This window comes from Coregonus clupeaformis, chromosome 23 (assembly GCF_020615455.1).
Source record: "Coregonus clupeaformis isolate EN_2021a chromosome 23, ASM2061545v1, whole genome shotgun sequence".
Classification (NCBI taxonomy): Eukaryota; Metazoa; Chordata; class Actinopteri; order Salmoniformes; family Salmonidae; genus Coregonus; species Coregonus clupeaformis.
The window spans coordinates 41,652,511-41,670,577 of NC_059214.1; the positions used below are offsets into that span (position 1 = coordinate 41,652,511).

The 18,067-nt window shown below is 42.6% G+C and overlaps 2 protein-coding genes across 4 annotated transcripts in view; one reads left to right on the forward strand and one right to left on the reverse strand.

Moving 5' to 3' along the window:
* Positions 1–948: 948 nt before the first annotated feature.
* On the forward strand, positions 949–4,282 carry serp2 (stress-associated endoplasmic reticulum protein family member 2). The gene is made up of 3 exons (XM_041843577.2): positions 949–1,148; positions 3,550–3,622; positions 3,777–4,282. Exons 1-3 carry the CDS (start codon positions 1,065–1,067, stop codon positions 3,815–3,817), a joined length of 198 nt encoding a protein of 65 aa, XP_041699511.1. The 5' UTR covers positions 949–1,064; the 3' UTR covers positions 3,818–4,282.
* A 1,855-nt stretch (positions 4,283–6,137) lies between these two features.
* tsc22d1 (TSC22 domain family, member 1) overlaps positions 6,138–18,067 on the reverse strand; it is an 85,186-nt gene continuing 73,256 nt past the window's right edge. For 2 of the 3 annotated variants that reach the window (XM_041844579.2, XM_041844582.2), the window contains exons 2-3: positions 9,265–9,316; positions 6,138–7,823 (exon numbers count right to left, since the gene is read on the reverse strand). In XM_041844579.2, coding sequence (XP_041700513.1) covers positions 7,557–7,823; positions 9,265–9,316 — 319 coding nt within the window. In that variant the 3' untranslated portion in view covers positions 6,138–7,556. Of the gene's footprint in view, positions 7,824–9,264; positions 9,317–9,875; positions 10,705–18,067 lie in introns of those variants that run through there. The other variant, XM_041844581.2, reaches the window with a different exon arrangement.

The following is an 18,067-nucleotide window of genomic DNA, read 5'->3' on the forward strand; positions in this document are numbered from 1 at the left end:
ATGAAGTCAGCATTACACACTGTGCACACAGAACACATTTTTCATTGGTTGAAATTACTGGAAATCTTACATACAGTAACAGACTTTTAATAGATAAAGACAATGTTATTAGACGTTTATTAATTGTATGTAAATAAAGTAAAGCGAATGGAATCCATCCATGGGTTGAGCTATTGTACCCATGGTGCTGAAAAGAGCGGTTGCCTATCAACTGAATCAAGTGGTGGGCCAGCTATGTCTGAAGTCTTCCCTGCCAAGGCACAGTGCTGCTGTGAAACCCTGGGTGGCCCACCCCTAGATGCAGTTGCTAGGCAACCACTCTTATCAGCACCATGGGTCCAAGTGCAGCACTGCTGACTACAGTGCTGTTCTCTTCTCCTCTCTCATCTTATTCTTATTCTCTCTCTCTCCTCTCTTTATCGGTACTTAAGCTAATCACATTTGAAGATATTATATCATTTTGTGAGTATTAGAAACCCCAGAAGCTGATAGTTATGAGTGGCGTAGGTGGTTGTAATTCTAACTTAAACTTTTGTCTTTAAAATAAAAAAAAACAGGTCACTCAAATGTTTCTAACCTAATTTTGCACCATTTTCTAGGCCACCACACTCAATGTCCTGTATGTAAGCTATTTTTCAGATAAACACATAATGCTGTTTCTCCAGACATTCCAGGCATGTGCAGCACACAGGCAAGGCCCTGGCAACAGCTTCTGTTTGAGAAAGGTAGAAGAACTTTAGCCTACTGATTGAGTATTGGTGACAACTGAGGGTTAGGCTACAGTTTAAAAGTCTGTTTCTATGGCAAATGGCAGAACTATTTATGCATTTCATGTTAAAGAATAAATAGTTTGACTAAATGCCAATGGCTGGTTAGATTGAGAGGTGAGGCAGAAAAAAAGCTCTTTACCGGCTCGCGCGCGCCACGCACCATGGAAGCGCACTTCCGTCCGCGCGCACGTCAGCAGGTGCAGAGAGGAGTGTGGGGTTTCGCGGCTTCATCATCACTGCATCAAAATTACGCCGGCATATAACAATTTTACATCAATATAACATTCTCAGAAAATGGTAGCAAAACAAAGGATCCGTATGGCAAACGAAAAGCACAGCAAAAACATCACGCAGAGAGGCAACGTTGCAAAGACCCTGGTGAGGCGAAGCTTTTCTTCAGGCTGTGTGTGTTCCATCATCAGACGAAAGGAGATGCAAGCATGATGACACCGATTCAGTTAATCATCACTAAGAATTGCATGATTTCAATAAATGTGACACATCCATTTCATAATGATAAATTATTGATTGTGTAGGCCTATCTAATGTTATGGTTCTAATTGGGTATCGATAACGCAGCTCATCTCTCTCATCACATAAAAAAACCCGCATGTTGTAGCCTATCTAATATGATTCATTTATAATCATTCTGATCAATCACAGGACACGTACAAGCCGCAATGAATGAGTTTTCAAGTTATTCTCCATTCATTGTAATTCATGGGCCATTGTAATTCATGGGCCGTTGGTTGGTTGGTTTATCACTACTGATGGCTGTATGTTTCCTTTATGGTCTATTATCTTGAACCCGCGGTTTGCCACAGGGTTTACAGCCCGGTATTCTCCTGATCAATAATTAATGAGAGATCAATGCCACGTAGATAACGGTGGAGATTGTCAACAAGGATGGCATCATCATCTGGTTGTTCAGTCCATAAAGAAAGCATAAGGTTGTTGATGAACTCTATGGTCCATCTCTATCCTGACCAGGTCACAAACACAAACACACACACACACACAGTTTTGTATTGCAATCCTTGTGGGGACCAAATAATTGATTCCCATCCAAAATCCAATTTTCCCTAATAACCCCTAACCCTAAATCTTAACCCTAACTCTAACCCTAAACCTAACCGTAACCCCTAACCTTAATTCTAACCCTAAACCTAACCCCTAAGCCTAAAATAGCATTTTTCCTTGTAGGGACCAGCAAAATGTCCCCAGCATTTTCCTTGTTTTACTATCCATGTGAGGACTTCTGGTACCCACAAGGATAGTTAAACAAATCACACACACACACACACACACACACACACACACACACACACACACACACACACACACACACACACAGATGATATAGGACAGGTAGTGATACTGATTATTAAGTAACGCTGGAATGTAGGTTTCACTTCCTCATGTGGATTGGTTACACTGGCCTGTATTGGTTTAGATAGTGTACACTAAGCACTTGTATGATTGTGCTGTAATAGCGTATAGCCTTAGGGAAATGGGAGGTGTTCATAATTTATTAAATTATCATAACTGCTGAATGTAATGTTATAGCATTTGATTCCCAATCTATCCACCCTCCAACAGATTCCTTTTTACGGCTGGCTGATTTGTTCTCTTGGTGTTCCTTAAGATGTCCGTTTTTCTTCTGACAACCTTGAATTATGAAACTATACCAGAAATCTTTACAGGCCTTCAACATGACTGCATTGTGCAAGGTGACACTGAATGGAATAGCTCACTGTGGGATAGAGATTGTTGTCATTGTGTGTATTAGAATAAAGGAATCCTTGGGGTTTGCACTGTATATTCTAGATAGCTATTGTGTCATTCACAATAATACCATAACACCATCAGAAAGCACATGGGTGCTATCCAACTGTATTATGACATCACCCACACCAGACCACATCTTGTGGTTGTGATAGTTTATGATGGTGAGTCTCATGCTGCTGGTCTAGACAGCCAGGCAGGCTGAGGGTTTCCAGAGACATATTGTATATCAAATGTTTTTACATCAGTGGTTTGGTTTCCACTCCTGTTTTCCATAAGAACTAGATGTGTTCATAGCTGAGTCTGAGGGGCTAAATGCTAACTCTGCAGAACTCAGTTTATTATTAGATCCAGTCTATTCTGGTGTAACTGGGTACAAAACATCCACACCGTAATGAGGACAGGGTTTAAAACAGTCAGACTGAGACTGGACTAACCTCTTATCTGGTTGGAAACGTGTCCTATTCAGCACGTATTGTTGATGTAGGCCTAAAGGTCATAACACTGTATGAAACTTCATCCAATGGATGTTTGTTCAACCTGGTTGGTCTTCCTCCACCAAGCTGTGTGTCCTGTAGTCGCATATTCTGGCCAGTTTTGACTGCCCTTGAACAACAACTGTCCGACCTTGACCTTCATAGTAACTCTGACCTTATGTCCGACCTTATGTCTGGTGTGTGTGGCCAGTCAGAGGAGGATGCCTCTCAAGATTTCCTCCTCCTACAGTGGAGGTTTCCTGGCCATTGTTAACACTAAACTTGCTCACTGGGGGTTCAGGCCCTATCAGGTCCTAAAATGACATATCTCTACAACTAAAATAGTTAACTAACGGAAGAACTCCTATCACAACTGTTTAATTCCGAAGGATCCTGTTGTTTCGAAAGGGGTCCTAAGACAAGACATATTACATAAATAGTGACATTTGAATGACGTTTGACCTGTATGTCTCAGGGGTTGAACATTGTTGTTGTTTTCTCTCCCCACTTCCTCTCAGCGACCTCAGGAGGAGAAGTACCCTGTGGGGCCGTGGCTCCTGGCTCTGTTCGTCTTCGTCGTTTGTGGATCAGGTAAGGCCCAAACATCCAGTGTTCAACATTCTGTTTCACATTAGCCTTGATATTACTCACCTAGGGAACATTGGTTTACCACTTCAGTTTTCTGCTAAATTACTTTGCTTAACTGGATGTTGTCTTGTGTAACAACAGCCACTTTCTCTCTCAGCCATCTTTCAGATCATCCAGAGCATCAGGATGGGAATGTGATCCATAGGCCCCACCAGACTCTGCCCTCTCTCCCTACACTCCCTCATCAGACCTGGGGCTGCTCACCAACCTACGTACCTCCCTAACACCTCCAGGAGGCCTGGAGGTCCGGACAGCTCTGTGTCCATCAGGGAAGGCCTGAGAGATGAGTGGACCACCCCCCTTCCCCCCTCTCTGTTTTCCATCACGTTTACAGAGTTCCAGGCCGTGGAGATGACAGCTTTTCTACTGACAGTCTAAACCACAACCACTGGCTGGCTCAACCCCGTACAGTGTGTTTTACACCTGCTCATATATGTGTGTGAGACTGTGAATGTATGTGTGTGTTTGTGAAGTCGATGATGTGACTGGCTGTTGTGCAATACTGCTGTGTTTCTATATACACTCACCAGACCGTTTATTAGGTACACCACCCTGTTCACGAAAATGGATCTCTCCTACAGACAGTGACCGTGGCTTGCTATATAAAGCAGGCAGACAGGCATCTAGGCATTCAGTTACTGTTCGATTGAACGTTAGAATGGGCAAAATGAGTGATCTAAGCGACTTTGAGCGTGGTATGATCGTCGGTGCCAGGCGCGCCGGATCCAGTATCTCAGAAATGGCCGCCCTCCTGGGCTTTTTACGCATGACAGTGTCTAGGGTTTACCGAGAATGGTGTGTGCAGAATGGCATCTCGGAATGCACAACTCGTCGATCCTTGTCACGGATGGGCTATTGCAGCAGACGACCAAACTGGGTTCCACTCCTATCAGCTAAAAACATTAAGAAACGACTCCAGTGGGCACGCGATCACCAACACTGGACAATTGAGGAGTGGAAAAACATTGCCTGGAACATGACAGCGAGTTCAGTTTACTTGAGTGGCCTGCACAGTCCCCAGACCTCAACCCAATAAAGTATATTTTGGATGAGATGGAACAGGGTTCCGACCCGGTACTAGATGGAAGTACCTAATAAACAGGCCGGTGAGTGTATATCTGTGTTGTGTGAGAACCTTTTTCAAATAAATGTGACTTGTCTGGGACATGTCTGTTTGTCTGCTTTCAGTTCCACTTTGGCTGCTCCTATCCCAGCGCATGTTGTGCACAAATTCAGCTTGCTAACAGTGTGGTTCATTTGGGGCTTCCTAGCTCTTTGTTTCCTGGTATGTGTGTGTGTATGTGTGTGCGTGTTAACTTATCACTAAAGAACCACGCCTTCATGGAATGTCAGGCGTCTTAATGTCTCAATTCCACGTGCTAAAGCATCGACTATTTACCAGGATTCTGTCATGTCCTTTCTCCAACATACCTGTATGACACCAGGGGGAATGTCTTGTTACTCAGCCTCTCAACATTGTCTCCCCTTAACCATCCTTCTTCAAGGAATGGAATGCTGTTCACACATTTATCCAGTGCGGTGAGTTGTGGAGTTATACAATCGCTGTTTGTTCACTTGAAATCATCGGCCTGAGCAAGGTGTGTTCATGCTCAGTTGGGGTGATTTGTGGACCATGTAATCTATGCAGCTGTTAGCTAAGGCTGACCCTGGTGAAAAGCAGAGAGAGAGGAAGAGCTCAGGCAGTGCTCTGTTGCTGTCTGTTTCATATGTTCTCTCTTCAGTACACAGTAGGAAGATGTTGGCCCAGACACTGAACTAAGGTCAGTTTTACATTTCCCCTCCATAATGGTTAAGGTTGGGACTAAGGTTAAACTGCTGCTTAATTCTGCTGACATCCCTGGCACAGCGGTGTTGAAGCATGCTACAGTATGAGGACAGAGAGAGACTCTGCAATAAGTAACCAGCAGACAGACAGGTCTGATTATTACAACAGTAACCCACAGCAAAGTGTCTGCTGAACACCATGAGGTCAATGCTCGGCCTGGCATTTCTCTGTCTCGGGGAGATAGAGAACGCAAACACTGCCTGGGCCTGTCCTACACAGATCTGTGTGTGTGTTTCCTATCCTATACAACAGGGTTTCCCTAACTCACTCCTGAAATATAACCTAGCCATGGCAATATGTGGCAGAGCTCATCCCGCCCTGCAGCTATAACATGCCTCCAATCAGGGACCAGGGGCTGGTTTGTTATTTTCATAAACCTCACCCACAGGCATGTGGTATCCATGCAACCAGTAGGCCAAGGAGGACCACAAGTTCATTCATAACACCTCAACTTTTGTTCACTTGGCAGGTCATCATTGTAAGTAAGAAGTTGATGTTAAATGGCCTACAGGTTAAATAAGGTTAATTATTTACACTACAGAAGTAAATGAAGATGAATTATTGAAATATGGAAGTAAGCATGAAGAGCAAGAAGAGGCATGAACAAGATAATTATTATTCCTTTAACATTTTTATTGAAAGTTGTGAAGTGAAACTGTCAAGTGCAATTGTGTTAAGTATGTTTACAATATCTCATCTGGTTTGAGGAAACATGCATGGAACATGAGCATACAACTTATACATAGAATGCAAAAAATTCCATTTCAGTTTTTCTTTATGATATTCAGAGTAACGTGTTTGTTATGTTTAAGAGCTGATCATACGGAAGTATTCACCTTCAAAAAATGAAAAGAAAAGAAAAAAAAATTCACAAGGGGTGCAATACTTCAAATAAAGTGAACGATGGTTTACAGTAGGTGTTAATGTTGCAGCCGAGGATATGGATACTGGATTTTTGTCTGTCAGTTAAATAACCTCCACAGCTCTCTATAGTCCTGAATTACAGCATTAAAGAGACGGCACAAATCTTCAGACCAGCCCATTACTAGGCCTAGATCACTCTCCATTTGTACATAATCTAAATAGCATCCCGTCTTCTCTCCTTATGTCACTATATTACACAGTACTTACACTAAATATACAGAAATATACATAATGTAGAACGCCCATCAACTTCTCTTTGAAAATGCAGCTTAGCCCAACATCTCAGCCCCTGTGCTCCTTTACATGAGAAGAGAAGCCGCCATGATAGGTTTAACAGGGCGCAAGTCTGAGGGGCTGAAACTTAAATAATGAAAGAATTTCATAATCATCATCTCTCTTTTAATAAGCAAGTGTAGGCTACTATACTCCCTTCAACCCCACAGTTTGATGACGTCCAAGGAAGTGTTGTTGTGTTCTCCCTCTTGACCTCCTCCACTCCACTCGCCCCTTGCCAGATGGGGACTATCACACCATGATAATCCTCCGATTTTTCACAGTGTCACCATGAGAGGTGCTCTATTCTCTGTCTGTCTCTCTCGCTCTGTAGCGCGCAGGCAGAAGAGAACCGCTGTATTTATTTACATTATCAGGATTCAGCAAAGCATGGCCGTTACTATCTCCCTCCATCATCGTTACCACTGAAGTCGACATCACTTGAAATCCATTGACACAGGCACAGTGACTAAGTCATGTCCACTTTTATGTTGGTTTTGTTTTTCTTAGTCAGACAATCTTGTTTATTTTCTCCTAAGTCCATGCATTTTTTTGGCAATGTTAATTCTCCTATTACAGCCCCTTTCCCTCCTCTCCTATGCAGATTGTCTTTGATAGTGTGTTTTAATAGTCTTGAAACGACGACACCACCCGTCGCCGCTCTCAAAGTTAAATATGTGCAAATTCTTGTCTTAACAGCGTAGCCCCCTGCAGTGGAGGCCTGTTTGTTCTGCAGCATTAGAACAGGAGTCTGTCTGTGGACTGTCAGTCAGTCAGGCCCTGGTTGGTTGATAGGCTTCCTCATCTACCCCTCTCCGGGGGTAGGAGGTGATGCTACGCAGAGGGTCCAGAGTTGTGTGATGGCTGGGGTTGGGTCGGGGGTAGGGCTGGTGCCTGGGCTGGAGGCTGTGTGGAGGTGGGAGGGGAGCCTGTCTGGGTCTGGGCCTGGAACTGAGCCATCTGCTCTGGGCTGGCCAGTGTCTTCAAAAGGCTGTTCTCCTGCTCAAGCTGGGAGTTCCTCTCAATCAGCTCCTTGATCTGCTCCTTCAGAACCTCCACCTCCTCCCTCACCGCGTACATCAGGTGGCTCTTTACCAGGTCCTAAAGGGACAGAGAGATGAACAAACAGAACACAGAGACATTAGTGCTGAGTTTTTTTAACATGACAATAATTAAATATATAATATGAAAGAAGACAAAGATAGTGTTCTGCTTCTCAAATGACAACAATGACATACAAAAACAATGTTTTTAAAAGACCATAAATATACATTATACTCTTGATACAATGATAATAATGTAAGCATAGCATTACTACTGCTCTTTCTGTGGGAATTACTATTACAATGTAATACAACATATGTTTATTATTGTAGCTAGCTTCTGTTTGTTTTAATATAAGAAGTGGATCTTAAACACATAATCTGCTGAGCATTTGGTTAAAATCAAAAGAAAGATTCTGTAGATTCTGAGCCAAATATTCCCAGGGTCTAAAACTCCCCTTCCTCTTAAAGCCATGCCGAGGACGCAACGTCACCAAACAGACAAAATGGCCGGCCCACATATACGTTTTAGCCTATCAGAGCCTGAGATATTTATATCCTATATCCAGGCGTCAAAGATGTTCTGTTTGCCTAGCAACAAAGGCAAGCACAGTATGGCGCGAGTGAGAGAGCGTCCTGAGCGGGAAGGGATCCAGGGACAATAAAACACTAGAACACAGGATATGAAAATAAAATCCTGCACGCACGCACGCTCATCTCGTTTTCCCTGTGTCAACGTGTCTATTTAAATAAACGGTAGCTTCAGGTAGAAATCGAAACAATGTTTTACAAAAGTGGATACTACACATGACATACATGTATTATTATAGTAATATTATTACATACATTTATGTGGTCCTCTGTAGCTCAATTGGTAGAGCATGGCGCTTGTAACGCCAGGGTAGTGGGTTCGATCCCCGGGACCACCCAAACGTAAAAATGTATGCACACATGACTAAGTCGCTTTGGATAAAAGCGTCTGCTAAATGGCATATTATTATTTACATATGGCCCATGTGCTACCATGGTAATATGGATGTGAAATTGCATGTAATTATGATACGACTGAGTGATGACAAACTTGGCTAAGGCCTAGGCCCCCATAAATACACTTTGGCAAACTAAATATTACATTGACATCTGGGCGCATAATAACACCATATGCTGCTACATTGTTGCCAGAGCATCAAGCTATTCTCGATCTATGTAACACCAAATTAAATTGGTTACAAAGTAACGAGCAAATCGAGAGTGATCCGAGGTTTTTCAACTCCAGTAGCGTTTAGAAAGAGAATCAGCAAAAGGCAGTATATTGCGTGACTTCCCAGTTCTAGGTGGTTACGTGGTTATGTAATCCATTCATTGAGCAAACTGAAGCAACCTTTTCTTTTAACTGATCATTCTCCGAATGTATTCTTCGAAATAAGTTATATTTGCATGTGATTTGTGTAGTATAGATTGCAGATAAGAAAAGTGAGTTTTAGAATGTATAAACTTACCATTGCCTGTTCGATTTTGTTGTCTATGGCCACCACACTGGCTCCTGACGAACTGGAAGAATGAAAAGAAAAAAGTCTTAATACACTGCATCGGTAAGAATGTACTGTCGATGTTGCAGGTCTAACACCAGCCATTTCAATACAATGAAATACAGTATAAATATCCTTATACAGGTGACGTCACTTCGACTAAAGACCATTCTAGAGCCAAGTGTTCAGGGTGTATTAAAAAGACCGTAGACAATATTCCTCTCAAATGCCACAAATAAGCCGTACATGTAATTTTACTGTCATCAGTGTAAATCAACTAAGGGGTTCAGCTACAGCATTTCCTGGGCCAGCAGTAAGCAATGCCAACCTAGTGATGCCCCATCACGACAAGTGCATTTTCTCTCTCACTGAGCCCAATCAAAATGGCAGCCTCAGCATTAATGTCATACAAAGGCATTTGGCTATACATTTAATAATCAAGTTCTCTATAATACATAGACTCAGTGTTGAATGATCAGTGTATAAAGCAGTGCTTCTTTCGGGAATAAAGAAAGAATATTAGCTGCCAACAATAGTCATCCTCCTTGCAGCACAATGTCCTTCTCAGAAAATATATTTACCTATTGTCGAGCCTGACAGGTGAACTATCCGTGCTCAGTAACGAAGATAAAAACGAGATAGAAAAATTCCTTAACTGGCAAACACCGAGATCCATCGCCACTGTTGTATAGTACGGACTATTCATGCTATTTCACAGATATAAACCAAGCTTTAAGCAACGAAAAACTCCTCTCTCGACGATTATCGTGTTTCACAAATCACATTCTTTAGTTCCGTGGTTCGGAGGCGTTAGCAGGCACTTTGTATCCCTTCAGAAAAGCCTCGTATCCCTGGAAGCCTGAACATCTATCTACCGCTGCAGCACAAAGAATCTCCAAGGTCAACTCATCTACGCTCGGTTGAAAACCTGCAGCCCGGGGAGATTTGCATAATGCATCTAAGAAAAACAGCACTCCGATGCACCCCATTGGTGGAGGGATACTGATATTTGCATAATCTATGTAGGAACGCCCCTACCTACCGCTCAGCCGACTTAATTTTCATAAATTATTTAGAGTATGCACCCTCTGCCGAAACTGGGAAAAACCGGATGAGATGGGGAGGAACACAACAGTACTTCAAAGACACAAAGAAGAGACATGTTTACTTATCGAGAATCAGGCTACCAAGAATTGTCTGAATGCCAGGAATTATACACGAGAAAGATGACAATGCAAACTGACGTATTTGGTACATTTACAACTACCAAAATGACTGTAAACGCGATGAAAGTGGATATTATGAACAAAAACGAATTAAATCATTCACATAGTAGAAAAAATCATTTCAAGACCGTTGTAGGTGCAAAAACTGAACATATTTGAATTGTATACAAAGTCTGCACGTCAACATGCCGCCCCCTGGCGGTTACTATTAGCACAGCCCCACACAAGACAAGAATAACGCTCCAGTCCACACAGGGTTTACCCAAACCAGTTAAGAATACACAATTACAAAAAGTAAACAGATGCATTCAGCGCTCTTCCAGCACATGTTTTGTATATGTCCCAGGAACACAGGCCCCTCAGACCATAGATGAGTCAGACACTAACCCATTTCACATGAGGGAAGTGCTCCTTGCACCATGCCTCAAACCATTTTTGATAGAGATGCATTTGCTCATTTGATTAGTGCTCCAGGAATTAGGAGAAGACCTGTTGTGTGTATCCTCACAAAATTCCTGTTGACTGTAAGCAAAACACTAAGGAGTGGGTAAGTGAATTGACGGGCAAGATGGATAATAACATGTACTTGTTTCGTTAATGTCCTCATGAAAATAATGTTAGAAAAATCAAATCAGAGACCGTAGACCGGTATTTACCAAACCTCCTTCAGTATCCTCAGCCAGTACTTGATGTATTCCATAACTAGCACAGCTGATTCAAATGGTCACCTAATCATCAAGCCTCTCATGAGTCAAATCAGCTGAGGAGAGGTTTGGGAAACTGCCGTAGACTGTCCATCCAGAGTCCTTGACTTGTTTACACTAAGTCAGACATTAGCCTGCCCTGTGCCCTACACACCTTATGACAACCATTACTGGAGATAGGGTTTTTTCTACTCATGCCACCATGATAAACCAAGATAACATTACCACCCTTTCTATCAAAGACAGCACAAACACACCATCAGACCCAGAGCACGGATTCAACTGATCACTTCCTCGTATTCACAGACTTAGAAACGATACTATAGGCTAGTGCCTGGTGAGGTGGCTTCTCCCTGACCCAAAACTACACCTCCTCTGAAATAAGAGCTGGAAGGAGAACCTTTAGATTTTTTGAGTCTGAAGTAGGAGATATCCATCAACTCAATTAAGGGGTTCATTTTAAATAGCGCTTTTCCAGATGCTCCAAGCACTTTCTATTGTATGGGACAAAGAAACACACCATATCCATTATCCGTGTGTAGCAAGCAACTGGGTGATGCCATGGCAGCCATTTTGCACCAGAGATAAGCTCGTCACACGCATCAGCCATCACAGGCTGATATTTGTTCAGTGCTGCTGAAACATTGGCGTCTTAACTATACCAAACTATAGCTTGAAATCAAATAAATATACACTACCGGTCAAAAGTTTTTGTTTGTGAGACGCGGTGTGGGTGAACGGATGATCTCTACATGTGTATTTCCCACCGTAAAGCATGGAGGAGGTGGTATTAGGGTGTGGGGATGCTTTGCTGGTGACACTCTCTGTGATTTATTTAGAATTCAAGGCACACTTAACCAACATGGCTACCACAGCATTCTGCAGCGATACTCCATCCCATCTGGTGTGGGCTTAGTGGGACTATCATTTGTTTTTCAACAGGACAATGACCCAACACACCTCCAGGCTGTGTAAAGGCTATTTTACCAAGAAGAATAATGATGTAATGCTGCATCAGATGACCTGGCCTTCACAATCCCCCGACCTCAACCAAATTGAGATGGTTAGGGATGAGTTGGACCGCAGAGTGAAGGAAAAGCAGCCAACAAGTGCTCAGCATATGTGGGAACTCCTTCAAGACTGTTGGAAAAGTTTTGGCTGCGCAGGCTTGCCTCAGGGACCTAGAATCTGTGAATATGGACTTGACATTCCAGGGGAGAGAGGATTGCACATTCTCCTTATGAGTCCCTAAAGTAGGCCTAAAGCTATGAGAGCACAGTTTATCTCATAAGAAGACACAAGGCCTAGGGAGGGTTTCGTTCTTGTTGAAATCCAGAACATGAACTATATAACCATAGACATCCTAGTTTCTATATTCATTTGAATGCAAACCAAACCATAACACAACAAGGATGTGGATGAGCACTCTGGCTGGCCTACTATGTGCAGCAGAAAAGGCCTTCACACATACAGGGGATTGAGTGTTGCAGTCTCAGTACTTCTGGGGGAAGAATGGAACAGTGTTGTCTGGTCAACACTCATCCACATATCCAAGACATCATATACACACAGATCTCAAACAACTCAAAAACAGACTTTACCCCTACATGCAGCCATAACGCTTCACACACTGATTTCATTCACACACCTCGACCCACCCCACATCTTATATTCCACACACAGTCACAGACGACAGAAATCTGACCCCCGCTGTGTACAGGCTGTGTGCTGAGCTGGGGTGATTTATGCGTGTGCCCTCTTTTACACACCCTACCTGGGAGGAAAGGAGGGAGAGAGGAAGGGTGGGATACATAGAGGGAAAGAGATAGGGTTGGATACATGGAGGGAAAGAGGGAGAGAGAGGGTGGAGGCCACTGTTAAAGAATGTCTTAATCCTGCCAGCAGGGTGTAGGGATTAATACCAAACAGAGATAGAAAGTTAGAGAGAGACACACTAGAGCCTTACACATTGAGAAAAATAGAATATGAAGTAGGGGTGTGTGGTTTCATAGGAAAGACAAAAAGGCTCACCACATGATATTAAGATCCGATACTAACTGCATACTACGCATTATTAACGATAAACACAAAATAGGCTACTACATAGTAATTAAGGCCACCATTTCGTTATTCACAGATCTATCAGTCATAGGAAAGGCATCCATCTTTACACACAATTCACAGCAAGTTATCTAATTCTGCAGAACTTGGCTTGGCGTTAGCCTGAGGTTCAAACATAGCCCAGTGCTCAGTACTCTACGGAGTCCATCCAACAGTAACAGTGAATATACACTGAGTGTACAAAACATTAGGAACACCTTCCTAATATTGAGTTGCACCCCCTTTCACTCTCAGAATAGCCTCAATTCGTCAGGGCATGGACTCTACAAGGTGTTGAAAGCGTTCCACAGGGATGCTGGCCCATATTGAGTCCAATGCTTCCCACAGTTGTGTCAAGTTGGCTGGATGTCCTTGGGTGGTGGACCATTCTTGATACACACAGGAAACTGTTCAACGTTAAAAACCAAGCAGGGTTGCAGTTCTTGACACACTCAAACCGGTGCGCCTGGCACCTACTACCATACCTTGTCCAAAGGCACTGAAATATTTTGTCTTGCCCATTCACCCTCTGAATGGCACACATACACAATCCATGTCTCAAGTCTTAAAAATCCTTCTTTAACCTGTCCCCTCCCCTTCATCTACACTGATTTAAGTGGATTTAACAGGGGACATCAATAAGTGATCACAGCTATCACCTGAATTCACCTGGTCAGCCTATGTCATGGAAAGAGCAGGTGTTCCTAATGTTTTGTACACTCTGTGTAGAGCAGTGATCCTAATTAATTAATTAAACAGAGCAGCACAATGTGCTGTTATCTCTTCCTGTCCTCTTTGACTGGAGGTGTCTTTAACCTATTAGACACACCCAAATATACACCTGGGAAGCGCACAACCTAACCTCAGTCTACCTAACACAACAGTGACACTGTGACCAAAGCTACTTAGCCCTGAGCTATCCTGGGCTCCATTCATAAAGCACCCAGGGCCATACTGGGACAGGCTTTCAGGAAGCTGTGCTTAACCAATGTTCTGTACCTTCTCAGTGTCACTGACCTGTACGTACGCAGCCAATGACAAGCAGCATATAGCTGAGGTCGGAGGTCACTATCTGGAATGATGGAAAGGTTGGAAGAACAGCATTTTCCAATCATAGAAGGGATTTTTATCAACCCTACCCTTAACCCTTACTCTTAACCCGAACCCTAAATAAAAACGTATTCTAATAAAAAAATAAGTAGTTAATGTACATGGGCCATTCTGGCTCGGACCCAGGCTTACTTAGTTCATGTATTTGCGCACATTGTCCATTCAATGTGTGATTTTCTGACAAGCAGTTTATGGTATGATGGCATGGAGTATGGGCTCAATAGGTAGATGTAGAGGTTCCTTAAACACAGATCTAAGATACACTCTATTAAAGGCTCCATGTAGTCTAACATTTTGACCACTATGTAGCAGGGCCTTTTGTGCCACATTGCTGTGCCATACATGGTTAGGTTGGAGACCTACTGAAGTCACAGTGATGCTCTGATCCCAATCCAACACTAATTTCAGGAAAACACTCACCTACATCATGCATGCAACAACCACATACTGACCGATGCCATGCAACCAGCATGCAACCACTACGCAACCATCACACAACTGTAAACTGACAAATGAAGTGACACCATCAATCCTTTAAACCAGTGGTTCCAAAACATTATTTATTTTTTAAAGGAACTCAGTCCGGCTGTAAAACGTACTCTTGAAAGTTGTAATAGCAGAATGCACAAGGTGCAATTTCGAAACTGGGTAGTGCATCCTCCGTTCCTCTTGTCATGTTAGTTACTGCATACCTTAGAGAGCTATTTATAACTTGTCAGAAATGTCCAGATCAACTAGAACATGTCAGCTAACGTTTTTCTATTTAGGTTTTTTACCCCATAGATATTGTTGTAATTTTTTTGTCACTCAAATATCACATGAATACACATTAGATATGGCAAAATGTATAGAATTGCAAGAAAATGAGCTTTAAAACCACATTTCTTTTGCGCCCCATGACAAAATGTGTAGAATTGCAGGAAATAAGCTTTAAACCTGCTAAATTCTCTCCACCAACAAGAGGGGTGTGAACAGTTTGTGTCATGAACAGTGCTTGTGCCCATAGAAATAGATATGGCATGCGTGCAGGGGGGGGGGCGCAGGATGTTCCCCAATGCTGGAAAGGTGGGCCCCCGAGTGAAAAGGTTTGGGAACCCCTTAGGGCTGACCCCAATTAGTCGACTGGTCGATTGTTTGGTCGTTAGGCTGTTGGTCGACCAAGACGGTTTTAGTCGCATGAAAATTGTAAAAATATTATATATATATATATATATATATATATATATATATATATATATATATATATATATATATATATATATATATATATATATTACACACACACACACACACACACACACACACACACACACACACAGTGGGGAAAAAAAGTATTTAGTCAGCCACCAATTGTGCAAGTTCTCCCACTTAAAAAGATGAAAGTGGCCTGTAATTTTCATCATAGGTACACGTCAACTATGACAGACAAATTGAGAATTTTTTCTCTCCAGAAAATCACATTGTAGGATTTTTAATGAATTTATTTGCAAATTATGGTGGAAAATAAGTATTTGGTCAATAACAAAAGTTTCTCAATACTTTGTTATATACCCTTTGTTGGCAATGACACAGGTCAAACGTTTTCTGTAAGTCTTCACAAGGTTTTCACACACTGTTGCTGGTATTTTGGCCCATTCCTCCATGCAGATCTCCTCTAGAGCAGTGATGTTTTGGGGCTGTCGCTGGGCAACACAGACTTTCAACTCCCTCCAAAGATTTTCTATGGGGTTGAGATCTGGAGACTGGCTAGGCCACTCCAGGACCTTGAAATGCTTCTTACGAAGCCACTCCTTCGTTGCCCGGGCGGTGTGTTTGGGATCATTGTCATGCTGAAAGACCCAGCTACGTTTCATCTTCAATGCCCTTGCTGATGGAAGGAGGTTTTCACTCAAAATCTCACGATACATGGCCCCATTCATTCTTTCCTGTACATGGATCAGTCGTCCTGGTCCCTTTGCAGAAAAACAGCCCCAAAGTATGATGTTTCCAGCCCCATGCTTCACAGTAGGTATGGTGTTCTTTGGATGCAACTCAGCATTCTTTGTCCTCCAAACACGACGAGTTGAGTTTTTACCAAAAAGTTCTATTTTGGTTTCATCTGACCATATGACATTCTCCCAATCCTCTTCTGGATCATCCAAATGCACTCTAGCAAACTTCAGACGGGCCTGGACATGTACTTGGCTTAAGCAGGGGGACACGTCTGGCACAGCAGGATTTGAGTCCCTGGCGGCGTAGTGTGTTACTGATGGTAGGCTTTGTTACTTTGGTCCCAGCTCTCTGCAGGTCATTCACTAGGTCCTCCCGTGTGGTTCTGGGATTTTTGCTCACCGTTCTTGTGATCATTTTGACCCCACGGGGTGAGATCTTGCGTGGAGCCCCAGATCGAGGGAGATTATCAGTGGTCTTGTATGTCTTCCATTTCCTAATAATTGCTCCCACAGTTGATTTCTTCAAACCAAGCTGCTTACCTATTGCAGATTCAGTCTTCCCAGCCTGGTGCAGGTCTACAATTTTGTTTCTGGTGTCCTTTGACAGCTCTTTGGTCTTGGCCATAGTGGAGTTTGGAGTGTGACTGTTTGAAGTTGTGGACAGGTGTCTTTTATACTGATAACAAGTTCAAACAGGTGCCATTAATACAGGTAACGATTGGAGGACAGAGGAGCCTCTTAAAGAAGAAGTTACAGGTCTGTGAGAGCCAGAAATCTTGCTTGTTTGTAGGTGACCAAATACTTATTTTCCACCATAATTTGCAAATAGATTCATAAAAAATCCTACAATGTGATTTTCTGGGTTTTTTCCCCTAATTTTGTCTGTCATAGTTGACGTGTACCTATGATGAAAATTACAGGCCTCTCTAATCTTTTTAACTGGGAGAACTTGCACAATTGGTGGCTGACTAAATACTTTTTTTCCCCCACTATATATATATATATATATATATATATATATATATATATATATATATATATATATATATAATATAAAGTGTGCAAAGCTGTCATCAAGGCGCAGAATGGTGCCGGAGAAGATGGCTGCCGTTATACAGCCCTCTAACCAATTGTACTATTATGTGTGTTTTTTCGCGTTATTTGTAATTTATTCTGTACATAATGTTTCTGCTACCGTCTCTTATGCCCAAAAAGAGCTTCTGGATATCAGGACAGCGATTACTCACCTCGTATTGGACGAAGAGTTTTTCTTCAACGAGTCGGACGACACGAGTACAGACACCCGACAAGGCTCAAATCCCCGTCATTCGCATGAGAAAGAGACAGAGATATCGTGGACGTACGTCGGGGTGCCTTGTAAGGATCCGACGGTGAGCGAGTAACCTGCCTCTTCCATCAATCCTATTAGCCAATGTTCAATAATTTGAAAATAAATTGGACGACCTAAGATTAAGGTTATCCTACCAACGGGACATTAAAAACTGTAATATCTTACGTTTCACCGAGGCGTGGCTGAACGATGACATGGATAACATACAGCTGGCGGGATATATACGCTACATCGGCAGGTTAGAACGGCTGACTCCGGTAAGACAAGGGGTGGCGGTCTGTGTATATTTGTAAACAACAGCTGGTGCATAAAATCTAATACTAAGGAAGTCTCAAGGTTTTGCTCGCCTGA